The sequence below is a fragment of the Plectrocnemia conspersa genome, unplaced genomic scaffold (assembly GCF_051122295.1).
Source record: "Plectrocnemia conspersa isolate PC_06_02 unplaced genomic scaffold, ASM5112229v1 ptg000014l, whole genome shotgun sequence".
NCBI classification, from domain to species: domain Eukaryota; kingdom Metazoa; phylum Arthropoda; class Insecta; order Trichoptera; family Polycentropodidae; genus Plectrocnemia; species Plectrocnemia conspersa.
This window is the reverse complement of record NW_028277178.1, coordinates 17,021,444-17,038,643: the sequence shown is the minus strand read 5'-3', so window position 1 is coordinate 17,038,643 and position 17,200 is coordinate 17,021,444. Positions and strand designations below refer to the sequence as shown.

General features: G+C 31.7%; 2 protein-coding genes across 6 annotated transcripts; one reads left to right on the top strand and one right to left on the bottom strand.

Annotated features, from left to right (window-relative positions):
- The first annotated feature begins 563 nt into the window (after window positions 1–563).
- Cyp4c3 (Cytochrome P450 4c3) lies at window positions 564–5,992 on the top strand. The gene is made up of 8 exons (XM_088204794.1): window positions 564–909; window positions 980–1,095; window positions 3,653–3,769; window positions 4,512–4,671; window positions 4,739–4,808; window positions 4,933–5,239; window positions 5,307–5,727; window positions 5,806–5,992. The coding sequence occupies exons 1-8, from the start codon at window positions 687–689 to the stop codon at window positions 5,973–5,975; spliced, it is 1,584 nt and encodes a 527-aa protein (XP_088060920.1). The 5' UTR covers window positions 564–686; the 3' UTR covers window positions 5,976–5,992.
- A 1,615-nt stretch (window positions 5,993–7,607) lies between these two features.
- Window positions 7,608–16,055, bottom strand: Caper (RNA-binding protein 39-like protein Caper). Of its 5 annotated transcripts, none has more exons than XR_015812389.1 (8): window positions 15,922–16,055; window positions 15,794–15,849; window positions 12,245–12,336; window positions 9,418–12,078; window positions 9,053–9,319; window positions 8,597–8,815; window positions 8,399–8,523; window positions 7,608–8,333 (listed from the first exon to the last, which is right to left on the bottom strand). XR_015812389.1 is itself a non-coding variant. In XM_088204791.1 (8 exons), exons 2-8 carry the CDS (start codon window positions 15,845–15,847, stop codon window positions 8,036–8,038), a joined length of 1,554 nt encoding a protein of 517 aa, XP_088060917.1. In that variant the 5' UTR covers window positions 15,848–15,849; window positions 15,922–16,055; the 3' UTR covers window positions 7,608–8,035. The 5 variants fall into 5 exon arrangements, 2 of the variants coding, with proteins under 2 accessions (XP_088060917.1, XP_088060919.1); XM_088204791.1 differs by having other exon boundaries at window positions 9,418–9,916; XR_015812391.1 differs by lacking the exons at window positions 15,794–15,849; window positions 15,922–16,055 and adding an exon at window positions 12,971–12,989.
- Between the last annotated feature and the right edge of the window lie 1,145 nt (window positions 16,056–17,200).

The following is a 17,200-nucleotide window of genomic DNA, read 5'->3' as shown; positions in this document are numbered from 1 at the left end:
TATAGGATTAATATAGAATTCAAGATTTTCAGATATTAATCGATTTATACCACTTGTATGTCATATTTAAGTAAAACATTCATAAACCTAAAATGTATCATTAATTTTACATTACACTTTATTTTACTCGTTATTAATTTTAATTAATTGAAACAATGCTTAAGTAAATAATAACTATAATTAATTATCAACTATTTCATTCAACTTAAATACAGCAATTAAATCAATGATTTTTTCTCGTATTAAAAATATATTAACAAAAAATAAAAATTCTTCATAAATGACAAACTGCTTAACGTAAATAATACATTAAATTATCAGTTTATATTAATGATAATTGTATACTTTAAATACACTGAAATTCACTTTCAAGAACAGTTCTCTTAAAAAAGTTATAGCTTTACTCACATACATTCGTAATGAGTTGTTTTTATTTTTCACGTCCGCCAATTAAATTCCTCTCTTCGTTTCTTAACGTCTCGAAAATAAATTCAAAGTTTCACTTTCATCACCAATTCTTGGTCACGAAGTGGGTAGGAGGGGGCTGATTGCTGTCACACCTCAGTCACACTTCGAACTCATACATCTTTCATCTTCCGATCATCGCGGAACTGTTATACGCTAACATATTATGCGTATAACAATTATAGTTTCGAGAAAATTAAGCGAACTTTGAAAATCTCATCATGGCTATTATATCAAAAATTTACAATTTACTCAATACCTCTTTTCTGTCGTTTATACCAATATTTTCTCCGGCTGTCACATTATCTCTGATCGCGATAGCATTGTCGCTGGCTTATTATAATTGGCAGAGGAGAAGATTGGTGAAGCTGATTGGGAAAATACCCGGACCTGCCTCGTTACCGTTTCTTGGAAATTGCTTTGAATTATACTGCGATCATGATGGTTTGTATATATTATTCTAATTATTTATGTTGTGATTAAACGTGTTTATATAATATCGATGTATTTTTAGAAATGTACGAAAGGATCACTGGAGTCAGAGCTATGTGGGGCAGACGACAAGGACTGAACAAAGCTTGGTTGGGAACAAAACCATACATTCTAGTATCGGAAGCTTCTACTGTTGAGGTATTTAATACTTTTATAGCAAAAATTAATTACTTTAATTAAAAAATTAAGCAGTAAAGTGTGATATGTTCCGTTTTTTTAAATATGTATATATCCCTACATCATATTTTTTCAATAAAATAATTAATTATTCTAGTGACTTATACTATATTTGTCGTTCAAAGATAAAATGACATATGCATAAAAAAAAATTTTTTCTAGAACTTTACTGTTATTTAATACATTTTATTTAAATATACATATAATATATAATTATATATTCTAAAACTAAATGTTGTTTTTGGACCTTCATTGTGCTAATTCATTTAGGTTAGGTTTAAACATAAAATAATATATAATCAAATGAATAAATATTTTTTTACAATAAATTTGACCCCCCGATAACACGAAAGTACTTATTTTTGATAACTAAAATGAACGTTAGCATCAAAATAACATAACAACAAATTTGAAAAACAATTTCTTTTTATAATATATGTATTACAGATATATAGAACACAAAATAAATAAATAAATCGATTTTATTTTTATTTTTAGCTTAGACTTAGAAAATGTAATAAAATATGGCAGCGGTTTCGCAATATTTTTCTAGCACGCGTTCCAAAAAAGTATTTGATAGATCGCCAGAAAAACAATCAATAATAATTGTAATTATATTTTGCTTATAATATACAAATATTACAGTTTCCAAATATTCATAAAATATTTTAATATATTCGTAAAGTTATGAACAATCATAAAATACGGTTTCAATGATGAATACATATTCATACACACCTAATTATGTTATAAAAAAACAATAAAAAGTAAAAAGACTTTTAAGTATTACAAACTCAAATTAAATACGAAATCTCATTTTAATTAATCCAGACTACAACTCAGTATGCTCAAAAACTATTACCACATTAAATTACTTTAGTCGGAATAAAAGCTAAGCATTATTCGTATAGACTTAGAAGAAATAAAAAATATCACTACAAGTCAATGAGAAAGTCCACAGCTGCACAATATTAACTCTGAAATATGAGTAATTTCTGTAATTTCCGCGATTTTAAGGGAATTATTTTTATTCGTCGGTTTTGGATTATGTCTATGTCAATAGAATAAATTTTGCAAAGCAAAAAAAGTGCACAATTTGATAGTAGATATTACAACGGTATATTTGTATACACAAAGACTAAAAATATAATACACAACTGTGCTCTTTGAGCTAGTTGGTTTTTAGAAGAAGAAAAAAATTCATTACATACATGTATATCTAAAAAAATTTCGTTATACATTCTGACTTGTTATTTACGATAACTATTTATATTTATAAAGCATAGTTAATAGACAGTACTTTAAAACGTCTTTCTAAAAAGGTGCATATTTAAGAATATCCATTATTTTACTCAATTTTCCAGATATATAGTTTTGCTGTCCTGCTTTCAGTGATATAAACGTGATTAAAAATTAAAAAAATGCACTATAAAAACTGAAAATATAATGTTTACTTACAAGAAGTTCTAAAAAGGTGTATATATCTAATTAAGACCCCCCAATATCACGGTAAATTGAGGACGTGTTAATTGAGTCCCTGTTACTTTATGTGTGAGCAAGCTAAAGAGAGAATATTTCATCACACGCGCCTGATTCGTACGTACGTATTGCAAAAAACGTATGAGTATTTTCTTGTCCCTCAACTACACGCACCCAAATAGCTCGTTCCCAATTTACCGTGTTATTGGGGAGACTAGTGTACTTATATTGGCTTGAATAATATTGTTACATTACCATATCAAATAGTTATACTATTATCATTGGGTCTATTTTTTTAATTTATTTTTTATTTTTTATGTATTCCAGTTTTTGTATGGCTCTAATAATCAACTATTTTACTCATCTGTGCACAAGTTTTTCTAATAAAATATTTTCACACACGCATTCTTCTACACTAAAGCTCTTTTATAAATAAATAATAACAATTAAATAGATTCTGAAGGTAACTTTCGCAATATTAACATATTATATTATATAAATATATATTTTTTATAAAATTCTTCAAAATAAAAGTAAACGTGATGACGATATTATGAATTGTATTTATGTCTTGACTTGCGAAGTAATTTATAGGGATATAACCCAAATATCCTTCTTATTTATGAGTATTGGCGAAAGAGAGCAATCTATTGACTGTGATTTCTTAATTATTATGCGTATTTTGACTGTTTTCTATTTAATTGAGAATAAAAATATGATATGAATTGTCGAGAAATAGAATCAAATCAAAATTGCAGTATCTAACTTTTGGTCTAGTTCTAACTTCATTTATGTCATTATTTTATATCAATACTTTACATTTGAGTGAAAAATTTGCATTCCAATACAAAAAATCAAGTCATTTTAGACAAATTTAATTAATCATATTTTTTAATAAATGCCTAATTACACATATTTGGAAACATTGAATATGAAACTCTTTATATAAAAACAACATTAAAACTACAAAGGAACTTAATTTTGTCCTCTGAATTTGTTCTTCTAACAAAGGTACTAATATTTATTTTATGTAATGCAGCCAATACTAAGCAACGCCAAATGCATCAACAAAAGTATTGAGTATATATATTTGAGGCCGTGGTTAGGCACTGGTCTTCTTACGAGTTCAGGGCCGAAATGGAAGGCCAGAAGAAAGGTAAGACTATTCATAAATATATAAAACACTTATTCATTGGTGGCTGCGGGTCTCTTATAAGTTGTAGAAGTCCCACTTTTCTATTTAATTTTTAAATTATTATCTATATAACTAAATTACCTGTAAAACAAATTTACATTTACTTAAAATATAGATTTTTATTTACTTATTGTAAATCTTTCGTTGCAACATGGAACATTAGTCCAATGCGTTACAACCAGGTAAACACAATCAACAATTATGTACTAAGTAAGTAATGAGACATCAGATTGTAATCAAAATCAGTGATTCAATCTATGTCACTATGCACGAGCTAGCTCGATCTTTTTTAATTATTCATCACAATATCTAACCGTGAGTTTAGGAAAATCTAGGAAACCCTTATACGTCATGATTAATCGAAATTTTAATTGTATAATAATCACTAATTTTTTTAGACACAATAGTAGTTAGCCCATATGGAATTCGAATCCCAGGTCTTAGTCACCAACTTATACCAATGGTCTATCGTTCTAATGTTGGTAATACTATTCCTCGCTGGCCCTACTTTTAGCGGTGTATCTTACCAATGCGAACCAGCGAGGAATAGCGCTTATTAATAAATTACTAAAAATTTAGGATATTGATATTTTATATTTATATTAATTTTTTTAGAGTACTACCTCTTCCAAATCACAATTCACGCAGCACCATTGCTATCTACAACTAATTATCACTCATTAACATGCCAAGACATTTGCAGATATTAACACCAGCGTTCCACTTCAAAATCTTGGACAATTTCATAGACATATTCTTCGAACAAAGTCAAGTATTAGTAACGAAAATGCAGAATGAATTAGGCAACGGAGCTTTTAACATATTTCCATATGTTACACTTTGCACACTAGATATCATATGTGGTACATATTCAAATTTAATTTAATTACCATATATTATACATTATTAATACTGAAAGTTTCCCTACAGAGACTGCGATGGGACGAAAAGTTCACGCTCAAAGCAACAGTGAATCTGAATATGTGAAAGCTATATATGAGTGAGTATTATTATGATGTACTCACATATCACCCCCTCTAGTATTCGGTCATCCATGTAACTAAGAGGAAATGCGGCATCAATCAAATGTTTATTCGATCTGAGCGTGTGAAATATATTTTTAGAATTGGAAACATCGTCTTAAACAGACAGTCCACTCTTTGGATGCAGCCCAATTGGATTTTTAAAATGACTAGTGATTATATAGCTCATGAACGATGTCTCAAAATATTGCACGGTTTTTCTTATAAAGTTATTAGAGAGAGGAAGGAAGAAAGAGCTAAGGAAAAAGCTGAGAAAGAAGACAAAAATGATGATGAGTTTGAGAAGAAAAAGCTCGCGTTCTTAGATCTGTTGATTGAAGCTTCAGATGAAGGGAAACTTCTAAGTATTGATGATATCAGAGAAGAAGTGGACACATTTATGTTTGAGGTATATTATATGATAATTCAATGCTTCTTTATAAAGTAGAATGTATTTTAAAATAATTTTTCATTAGGGGCACGATACAACATCGGCGGGTTTAAGTTGGTGCCTCTATCTCCTCGGATGTCATCAAGATATACAAGATAGAGCTGTTGAAGAGTTAGATATGATATTCGACGGCGATTCGGATAGAAAGCCGACTATGCAAGAATTGTTTGATATGAAATATTTAGAATGTTGTGTAAAAGAAGCTCTTCGATTGTTTCCAAGTGTGCCCCTCATAGGCCGTTATCTGAAAGAAGATATCACAGTAGGCGATTATTTAGTACCTGCTGGTACAACTGCCTTGATTGTCACATACATGTTGCATCGAGATCCAAAAGCGTTCCCGAATCCAGAAAAATATGATCCAGAAAGATTTCTACCTGATAATTGTCGGGGAAGACATCCTTATGCTTATATCCCATTTAGTGCCGGACCTAGAAACTGCATAGGTGTCTATATTATTTATAGCTTATATGGATATACATATGTGTATACTTACATTATTTTATTAAATTGTATGTTTTCAGGTCAACGATTTGCAATACTGGAAGAAAAAGTTGTATTATCATCAATATTGAGAAAGTATAGAATAGAATCCATCGATCGCAGAGAAGATATCACACTTTTAGGAGAATTAATTTTAAGACCGAAAAATGGATTGATGTTAAAAATATATCCACGTAAAAGTAATAAATGATCCTATTAAAAATAAAATGCTTTTTATTGGAATGATTTTATAACATATATATAATCTTTTCCACGTGTATGAGTATAATTATTACAAAGTGAGTTGTATTGCCTCCTACAACAGATTTAACCTGTGATTAGTGGGTGCTGTTCCCGAGGATTTTTTCAATCCCGGGAGTCGGGATTGAAACTTCGTAGAATCCCAGAATTTTTTAGTATTATTATAGAAAAAAATACGTTTATTTCTTTAATAAAAAATTAAAAACAAAATACATTAAGCAAAAACAAATAAATTTTTATCAACAATAAAAATACATTATTTAAACATTTAACCTGACTTCATCTTTACCCCGACTGCATTCTCAAATTTTTTGTCGGATTGTATTTGATTCGCACATTCGTAATTTAATTTCATGATTTTTATTATTTTTTTTTAAATAAGACACCCCTAGTAATATAGATAAATGAGATTTACTTTGTTAGATAAAACATGTCTTTGGTACATCCAAGTTGATTTTTACATCGGAGTTGGTAATTATTTTATGATTTAAAAATGCTTTCATTTTCTGTAATTTCTACAAAGGATTTGGACAAGCAATAAAATTAGAAACTTGACCTTGTTTCTATAAGAAAGAACTTGTGATTTATAACGGAATAATATCATCAATATATAAATAATCGATGTTAAAACATCACTATTTTCTCGTCCCGATTATTGAAACCGCGAATTCCAGGAGTCCGGGAAGGTCCTACTGTGATGCATTTCAATGTTTTCAATTGAAATCTTTGGATTACTTCAATGTTGGAATTTTTAAATATATTTATATCAGCTTTAAAAAAGTTTTGTAATTCTTCGGAATGATGCACACTGTATCATACATAGGCTCACCATACATCCTGGTTTCACAAAATTTCAGAGATGTCCTTTTTTCTTTTTAGCTATCACCAACATTCCGCCATCCAATTTAAATATCTAAACATTCCAAAATAAACAAAATCTTTCTTTTTTTACGATTACGACCTCTCTTTTTAGCTTTCGCCGCATCCTACATTCCAAATTTTCAATTGTAAAAATTTCGGAAATGACTTTTTTAGCTGTTCCGGTTTACTTTCATAAATATGGTAAAGCCTAATCATACACCAATGTTGTTTTCCTTGTACGTTAAATACTGTATACTTTGTTTCATCTATATTTTTATTAATTAAATTATATATATAATAAATATAATTTCACCACACGCACCTGATTTGTATGTACTTATTATAAAAAAGTACGAGTATTTCCTAGTCCTCCAACTACACGCACCCAAATGGCATATCCCCAATTTACCGTGTTATTGGGGAGCATATTGAAGGTTTTCCTTAGTATGAGAATTATTTGGACTGAGTGTGCTTAATGTGTATGCTTAATGTGCTTTAAGCCTAATGGCTTATTTATGAAGTTCTATTAGAACTTCTTCCATTGTTGAAATTCAAAATAATTTTATTGTTAATCGACAGTAATGAACCTATTTTTAATAGCAGAATTATTTAGAATTTGCTTAGTGTAGAATCAGAAATCAAACTTATGATCTCTCATATGACGAATAATCCATTTGATCGGCCCATCGACAAGAAAGTAAAAATGAAATAAAATAACATCTTCGGTCGCATTTCTATTTATTTAAATATAAACAATATAAATATATTACAGACAAGTTGCTTAACCTTGAAAAAATCGAGTCGTACACATAGACACACCTTGTGGAATGAGATATATGTTAATAAGATGCATTTACAACTAAAAACATTAAGGATCAAATAAAAGACAAATTAAATCATGTATCCTTGTATCGGCGCTTTCCGTACATTTCAGGTACAAAGATGAAAGTATATATAAATGTCATAAACGTCTCAAGTTAACCAAACAAATAAAACCAATTACATCTATCCGACAGATAAAAATCACAATCGGTCGACAGACTAACGTTTTACAACCATATTTACAGTTTAAGAAGATACTCGATAATATCCAATCACAAGATTACAGTATCTAACAGTAAAAAATGTACAATTAACCAAACGAGACGCTTAAGCATTTCTTCTCATTCCCGAGAGACTCAAAGGAATCACCGCTGTCATTGCATCGGGGAACAGAGAATGATAATTTACTAACGGAACATACGCAGCTGTGATCACTCTTCCGGCGAACCATCGTCCATGTAGAGAATTAACGGAAGCTACCGCTGTTGCGATCGTCGGACATTTGACATAGACATTTCCTTGCGGCGAAGCTTTATCAACATAGACGTGCAACACACCGCCATGTTTAATGCATTCTTCTACAACATCGTCTCGTATTTCAATATCCCAATTAGGATTTGTCTCACTGGAAGATGAAATATAATACATTAAAAAAACTGAAATATTTTTATTAATTATTATCTGACTTACATGGCCGGATCAAACATATTATTGAGCATGAAGCATTGCGTAGCGATGGGCGGTGTAATTTGGGGGGTCGATGCCACTAATCCGGTTCCGGCACCTAATAACATAGATGCTGCTGCTGGTGGAACCTAAAATGATATTTGAAGCATGTAAAATATAAATGAGTTCTGTGATACACATGTATAATAAATTAAAACATACCTGAAGTCCAGAACCTTCTGCTAATTTAAACATAAGCTGCAAACGGCCAGTGGCGCTTAAGTCGATTCCGGCACGATCTAGCTCATCGGTATCGAAACGATGATAGCCAGAATTTGCTTCAAGATGTGCAGTGACATTTCCGACTTTCATAGGTCTCCCAGCCAATTCAAAACCATTTAATTGCTCTAAAGCTTTTTTAGCATCTGCAGCATGATGAAACTGCAAATTTATTAACAAAATTAATTTCAAATTTATATAAAAAAAAATATTTACATTGAATAATAAATGTTATGATACATTTTATACTAAACATTTTTAATAGTACGAACAGTAATAAATAAATGTAGCATTTGATACTTTTGCATATATATATCCCCCCAAATAGTGAATTTTATCAAAATTTGGGTCTACAAATATGCTAAAATTGGTTTAATATAAAATATGCATATATCTCACCGTAATGAATCCGTAGCCCTTTGATTTTCCAGTGTCGCCGTCGGTCATTAGTTGAATATTATCAATTTTCCCAAAAGGTTCGAATATTCCTCTCAACATGTCCTCTGTAATATTGAAATGTAAAGAACCAACATAAAGCCTCGTAGGTCCGGTGTTGTTCTTTGGCGCTAAATTGGGAAGCGAATTTCCCATTCGGTTTTTCTCGGCTTGCGTATGTTGCACAATAATCGGGACGCCGAGCAGCTTCTGTCCCGTGAGACCCAAAGCCTGTTCGAATAAAAAGAAAAAGGTACTTAATAAAAATGATCATGAAATATATAAAAGTATTACTTTCGCAAATCGAAGCGATACAACGACAAACTTACCAATGGCACGCTTTCAGTGTCCCTAAATTCAATATAGGCTATTCCTTTGAATCTTCGCGTTTTGTTACACGTTATAAGTCTTACGTCGCGAACTTTCCCCACGGCAGAGAAGAACTCCTCTAGGTCCCGAGCGCGAATCCGCTGAGACAACTGCATACAAAATACCGTACGAGCGTCGCGTTCTTCGGGAGCTAATTCTTCAACGCCGCTCATGTCACCCCCCGCTCCGACGGCGCCCGCTCGTCTTCCTTCACCCCCTCTCGACCTGCTGCGGTTGTGTCGTCTGCTCCTTCTCGAGTCCACATACTCGTGCTTGTACCTGTCTTTGTCTTTATCTTTATCCTTATCCTTATCCTTATCTTTATCCTTATCCCCTCTATCGCGTTCCCTTTCTCTGTCGGTGCGGTCCTTGTCCTTATCGCGCTTTTCCTCTCTATCTCGCGATCTGCGGCCTTTACTACGATCTCTCGACCTTCTTCTTTCGCGAGATCTGCTCCTTCTGCAAGAAAATATTGTTTTTATCATATTACACTAATTGAAATAAAATGAAAACTTTTTTACTATATTATTTATTTATATGAAAAGATAAATGTCATCACAAATCACAGCTACAAACATATCTTTTAAACATAATCCAACTGAATTTTAATGTTAATTTTTTAAGGTTTTCATTTAATGAAAAATACTTATTTAGGAAGCTGCTTTTAGATTTTTTTAATCACAGCATTACAACACCGCTAAAGAATCTAATGTATTATTATTTATACATTATAAACGCAATATTTCATTATACATAAATTATATGAAAGGGTTAAATGCTACATTGCAAAAATAAATATATTTTTGTATTATACCATCCCAAATATTTAATTTATTACGGATTATTATGTTTGATAATTTTTAAGCTGACAATATACATAATTAGTTATTAATATAATAATAAATGCTCAAATTAATCATAAACAATCACATAACTTCGTTCTATAATACTAATATACATACAATCAAATCAATTGATTTTTATACAATAGTTTATCATAAGTGTAATGCTTTTTTAACATTATTCTAATTCATATTAAAAATACAAAATGAATAAAAAAATACATTTTTTACGACACAGCAAGTTTAATATCTCGCGTAACTTTAGCATAATCCCTCTCCATTTGCATCAAAATCGACCACTGCTTGTGCACATCGTTTCTTTTACCCCTGGCAATGTTGTGCTTGACGCACAACTTAGACTTTGTTTGTTTTATCCACTCGGCAACGTTCTCTAGTTGCTTCAAGTATTGCTCTTGATAATTCTTAGCCGACTTTGCTCTTTCATAATTCTCTATGACGGAATTCAACAAGTTGATTTCTTTATTTTTATAAGCTTGAATGTCAATTAGCGTATTGTAATGCGCATAGTGCTGCTTAGTTTGAACAGTCGTCATTATCACTTGAGACTGCAACTCGTTCAAACGCTCTCTAAACACTTGCTTTTCCAAACCTTTGGACCACTCTTCCTTACTATGCAGATTTATATCTTCGTTTAATTTAGATAATTCTCTATCAATCTGTTTTTCAATGTCATATAATTCGTCCAGTGACATCCGATTAATACTGTGCGGAGATTCACTAATCGTCTCTTTAGATTCTTTAGCTTCTTCCGTTTTTAATAATGATTTATATTCACTTTCCAATTTAACAACTGCATTTATCATAGTATCTACTTTTTTAAACGTTTTATTAGTATCGAATGAAGACGTTTTCAAAATTTCACTGAGCTGATCTTCAGCAACTTGAGAAACGTCTTGTTTTTTAATAAAATGTGTAAAAATATTTCTGTTTTGTTCCTTTGTGTTTTCTTCGTTAGCGTGCGCATTCTTTATAAATAACTCACTTGTAAGTTCATCATAATGAATGCTTCTTAATTCCTCACTTGTCACATTACATTTATCGGCTTTAATAGGTATGAGATAATCTAGTATAGGCGGATTCCTCTCTTCGTTAGTAATATTTTTATACACAACATTTTGAAACTCAGATTTGCAAAACTTGGCGTTTTGTTTTAACTTTTTGGGATAATTCCACACAAATTTTCTTTGTGGAGCGTATATATCTAAAATACGCTTTAACGACAAATACCTAACGTCGGATGCGCTCAAAGGAGTCGAGAAATTCTTTGTATCTAAAAACTGGCGCGCTATACGAACAAAATCGTCCCTACGATGCTTTTGCAACTCTAAGCAATGATTGACGAGCCAATTTATCAAAGGAAATAAATGCTCTACGTTCAACCCTAATATCTGATGCGGTTGTATCACAATCGGGCATTTGACAGTCTTACTCAATAGTACCCTAATAATTTTCTCAGACAAGAATATTTTATTCCTTATGTTGGTTTGTTCGTCGAATCCGGCGAAAGAGTCCGTGTTGAATCCGTAATTCGCCGATTGCAAACACCAAACCATTCCACTGGTTATTTTGTGAAACAGACTAATTTCGTGATTGATTTGAAAATATCCAGCCTCGATAAATAAACCGACAATTTTATCCGCTAACGCTTTCTCTTCGGGATCTTCTCGCCGTTCGACTTCCACTTCTTTTCCTTCGGTGTTTATTATGGTCGTCAGCTTAATAGGCCGTCTGCCCACGAGTTGGTGAGACATGATTCCTCTTAACCAAAAAAAGACATCATCAGAATTTTAAAGTATACGTGGGAAACTTAAATATTTTTAAAATTCAGATTGTGTTCGTTCTTATCAATGCAATTTTTACACATACGAGCTTATAATAATATACATGAGAGTTAATAGAATACATTAATTATCAAACCACTCACCCTGATCTCTTTCCGGAATCCTTAGTGCGATCCGAATGCTTATGCCTCTCCGAGCTTTTGTCGCGACGATGTTTGGACGTCGAATGCTCGTCCTGTCACACAAAGCAGGCAAAGTAGAACGGCCACAGCGACACGCCAACAAAAACCATATTATATTAATTGAGGAATTTAACAAGCAAAAAGTACAAAAAAAATAGCAAATGCATGATTTACGCTAATAAAGCACACATTGCTTTGAAATTTTAACATTTTTTTTTAATTCCTAATCTTATTAAATCACTTCTGCCGACCGAGCAGATTATGTAAATGTATATTTCCGCTGCTTAAAATTCCCTCGGAGATCCCGACAAGGACGGAGAACATCGAAAGGACGTGAAAATTGGAGAACGGGATTGATTTCGAGGATAGGACGGGACGAGTCAAACTTACCGTTCACTATTGACAATGACAACAGAGACGGCCACAGCAAAACTTCTGCAAAAGATTACACCCCATCAGCTTCATATACAAAGTATCAGTGAAGGACACGTATTTTTTTTTTTTTTTTGGACGAGTAACATAATAAAATGCAATATGAATTTAAAGTTATTTCATGAAAATTGTAAAATCAAGTATTGTCTTCAATGTATAAAACAACACAACTATTGAATCTAAATCTACTGTTAATAATTTTAATGAGAAAACGTTACTTGTGTATTTAATAAAAATAATTATGAACATAATCACCTTCGAGGCGCACGGTATGAAACTAGAAAGAGCCTTTTTACTATAGTTATAGTATAAAGTTTATATGAAAATTAATTCAATAGCAAACAGTTATCGTTAAAAATATGTCGCTTTACACCATCGTGAGTTTGCAAGGCAAGTAGATCATCTCGTAGCAGCTCACCGTCAGACACCCCCTGAACAAAAACGCACCAAATCAGCAATACCAACTCAACTTCCTAATATTAAGCTCTGGATTAAGAGCCAACTAAAGGGTATAAAGCCACTCAATCGATTAAATTCATTCATTCTCGCTCAACACCTTACATAAAATTAAAGATAATAAAAATAGTGGTGGTCAACTAATTAACACGCTCAAAATTCTGAGATTTTCGACTTTTAATTTTCAATTTCAAATAGCGTTAAAGTTGAACATTTCTTGTTTTTACATAATAAAGTACATGCTTTCAATATAAATAAAAAGTTATACTTTAGTAAAATAATAGTTGTATTCATTAACCCTTAAAATGGGATGCAGGGATATGATCTTTTGAGAAAAAGAGAGAAGCTATCTATCACTGCTGACTAGATCGTTTACTTGACAGTGTTGTGTTTAAATAGGGATACAAATATCAAGTATATATTTCTACATATGAGCCGTTATTTTTGAAAATGATATAAGTTAATTTATTCATACATTGAAAAATATAAGGATTTGCGTTTGAATAAACCTAAAAATATTGGCAAACGTTAATCAATTCAGGTAATGTTTTTAAAACTGTAAACTAAATAAACGATTTTTTAGCTTCAAATGGACTAATACCACTTTCAACAAAAAAAATTACGAAAAATAAAAACAATAGCAATTTTAATTTTAATTGAAGTTGGCTTTTCTAGAAAGTATTTTTAATGCAAAAAATAATAATTAAAATGAAGACTTGTAAGAAAACGAATAATCGATTTTATTATGAAATAATTGCAATCATTTATAAATAAACAAGTATGAAAAATAAATTACTAATAATATCAAACTTACCCATATTTCAATCTTATTTCTCCTTTACATTTAGCATAGTGAAGTAATTATAGTCAATATGAGGTACGAAAGGCAGTAAAACTCATCTATTATGATTATTACAAATGAACATATTCCACTTTCAAAAAAAAACATTTCTTCGGTTTAACTTCTTTTGAATAATTTATGAGGATATTGTGAAACATTAGCTGTGATTATAAATATAAAAAGAGGATATTATTATCTGACTAAAACTACTTATACCACTTTCAAACAAAATTAATACCCATAGTCAAGTCGGCAGCTATATATCACACCAATGAAGCAATATACATATATATAAATATTTTATACTTAATATTTATTATGATTTATACAGCCTTTGTCAATCACTGAGTACCATGTCTTGTTCCAAGAAACAGTTCACATGTTTGAGATAAGCAAACACTACACTCTATTATTTTTTTTGAAATCACAAGGCTAAAATTTAAGAACTTGTTTAAGAAGTGTTTTATTGTGCACTGACCGTAGAAAATAAAGACTAGGTTTATCGACTACTCCTGGGATGGAGAAAAAATACTATACATCCTTTGTCGATAATAATCTTTCCTGTTTTCGGGGGTCAAATTTATTCGATCATTTGTTTATACATTTTAATCATTTATATACAATTATATTTTCATGGAAAACGAACGTGTTCAAACACAATAACTTGTGTTATTGTGTTTATGGGGTGTTCGCCGTCCTGACCAATGCTCACTCGCCGCCGTTCATTCGCACCTCACCTGTTTAAATCATAAATGTATTTATGTAGCAAAACAACTTAAGCGTGAATGAGTGGCAGCGAGTGAACGTTGGTCTGAACAGTGAACACTCGATGAATAACTCTGCATCGAATCTACTTAAAAAACGTCATTTATAATTGTATACAAATAAATAAAATGTAGAAACAAATTAATAAATATTAATATAGCCGCAGAAATTCTTGAGTGCATTTTAAAATCTATTATAGAACAATTTTGAAATAGGGTAGCTGATCAAGCCAGAAAACATTATCAATGCATTACATATTTGATTATGTAATGCAGTGATATTTAGAAAGTAGTCCCAAAGGGTTCACCAGTTTTAATCAAATTTGCAAAATCAAAAGCATATCTATGAGCGATAACGAGACATTGCGAATGCTAGTCTTATCGAAAAATGCTAAATATCAAGATGAAATTGTTGCTTCAATTACAATGTAACGTTTTTGATCTAGGCGGATCACGTATAAAGAAATATAAAGAGCTTCAATTTGTATGACAGTCCTTCTAGATGGTTTCAAAGAATCTAGGGAATTGGTTAATGTGTCCTTGGATTTATATTTACTATCAAACAAATATTTGTTTGGTTATCATAAGGTAAACAAAGAAATATTTTCTACACATAAACGTACAAACGAAAAATTGCTCGATTAGTGATAGTACCATATGGAGGCGCGTTTTTCAATTAGTAAAATAGGAAATAAAACGCTATTTGGAGTTGAAAAAGTCGAAAAGGGCACAATCGGGAGAGCGCGCCATCGTTGTATAAATGACAAAATGAAAGAAATGTAAGGAAATAAATATTGTTTAATAGGCAATACCTCTTTTGCGACAGGCAGGTGAAGCGAGCTCGACTAATACCACAAAGTTCTATAAATACAAAGAAACGAGACCAAATGTCATTTTATGAAAAAATTTCAAATGAGCTAATACAAATTATCTCGCAGTTTTTGTTTCCCTAACGAGCTAAAGGAGCGACGGCTCCGACAATGGAAGATATGGCCAAATGTGAGAAACGATACTAACGTTCTTTTTGTACGGAGCCTCCAGCATCGCCTCCACGTCTAGGTCTTCTGCCATGTCTGAAATGCGAAAGAATGCGCGTTATTATAGTTACGAAACGAAATCACCGCGATAGATCGCCGCTTACTCACCGTTGTGCGGACGCTTCGACGCAACGGCAACGGAGTCCACGCAACCTTTCAGATCGGCGATGGACGAGCAAATCGTAACGAACCACCCACCGACGCAATCGCACACCCAAGCGGTTGCAAATGGCCGCCGGAAATGGGCGCCGTCACGCTGCTGCGTTGGCAACACTGGTCCACTATGCCAACTAGACCGTACCAACCTAACGATACACATCAAAATTATTCATTTTACTGGATATAATTAAAAATACTTTCTTAATTCAGAATTTCCTAAACTTTATCTACAATTGTTTTTATCGTTTAAATTATTTTTTACATATGTAATATTATTTATTTATATTACTTTTAATTTTGTAGATTAACTAGAACTGCCAATTTTCAACCATGTTCTTTGACCGTATTTACGTGGCATACGGGTGAAACCCAAATAAATAAAATTTCAAATCACTCTTTGAGTGACCTGTATTCTTAATATAATTTTGAACGATCCTAAAATAACAGCTATTACAATAAAAAAAATATCATTTGAAGCTTCGAAATTGTTAGCAAGTCTCGTTTATTATTAAAAAAATATGTTTATTATGGCCTAAACTTGGCGGCACACTGGTAGCATTGGCGTGACGGACTCTCTTCTCTTGGCAACTTCGGTGGACTCGCATAGCCGGTGCAGGCCTCGCGCACCGTCCGCTCGCACATTCAAGTTTTAACATATAACTGTAATAATATTCAATAAAAAATACTACTGCAACGGCTTCGTCTGTGTCTTATTGCCACCAACACCTCCCGTCGCCAAATTACGAATAAAAATATCAAACATAACTTTTGACAACTAATTATAAAATATAGAAAAGCATATAAAATGTTCAAAATAAAATATTTAAATTAAAAATATGATTTTTCACGGGCTGCAAAAATATACAAGCTACCCTTGTCGCGGTAAAATTGTGAACATCTTTGGGAAGGTTTCCTACGAATGAGTGTAATTTTGCAATCAAAGCATACGAAACTTTTGAAGAGCTCCTACATTTTCAAGAAAGTTAAATAGCCAATCTCTCTGCTTTTCGCTTTATTCATAATGCGTAGTGATATTTTACACCACGAATTCCCCAACATACACAGCAATATAAATTTAAAGACTTGAAAAATCAACATAAGGCGATACTTAATTTTTTAGCTGAAATCGTATTTTGATTTTAAATTTAGATTTGCTAGAAAAACTTTTAAGCCAAATTAAAAGTCTACATTTAATTTTGTCTATTTTCGATCTAAAATATTTATTTTT

Coding starts and splice junctions, on each gene's coding strand:
- Caper (XM_088204791.1), bottom strand. CDS start 15,847: ATGGCAGAAGACCTAGACGTGGAGGCGATGCTGGAGGCTCCGTACAAA. Junction 12,337..15,793: donor AGGCTCCGTACAAAAAGAAC/GTTAGTATCGTT, acceptor TTTGTGTGACAG/GACGAGCATTCGACGTCCAA. Junction 9,917..12,244: donor GATTCCGGAAAGAGATCAGG/GTGAGTGGTTTG, acceptor ATTTTCTTGCAG/AAGGAGCAGATCTCGCGAAA.
- Cyp4c3 (XM_088204794.1), top strand. CDS start 687: ATGGCTATTATATCAAAAATTTACAATTTACTCAATACCTCTTTTCTG. Junction 1,096..3,652: donor CGGAAGCTTCTACTGTTGAG/GTATTTAATACT, acceptor TATGTAATGCAG/CCAATACTAAGCAACGCCAA. Junction 4,672..4,738: donor CACACTAGATATCATATGTG/GTACATATTCAA, acceptor GTTTCCCTACAG/AGACTGCGATGGGACGAAAA.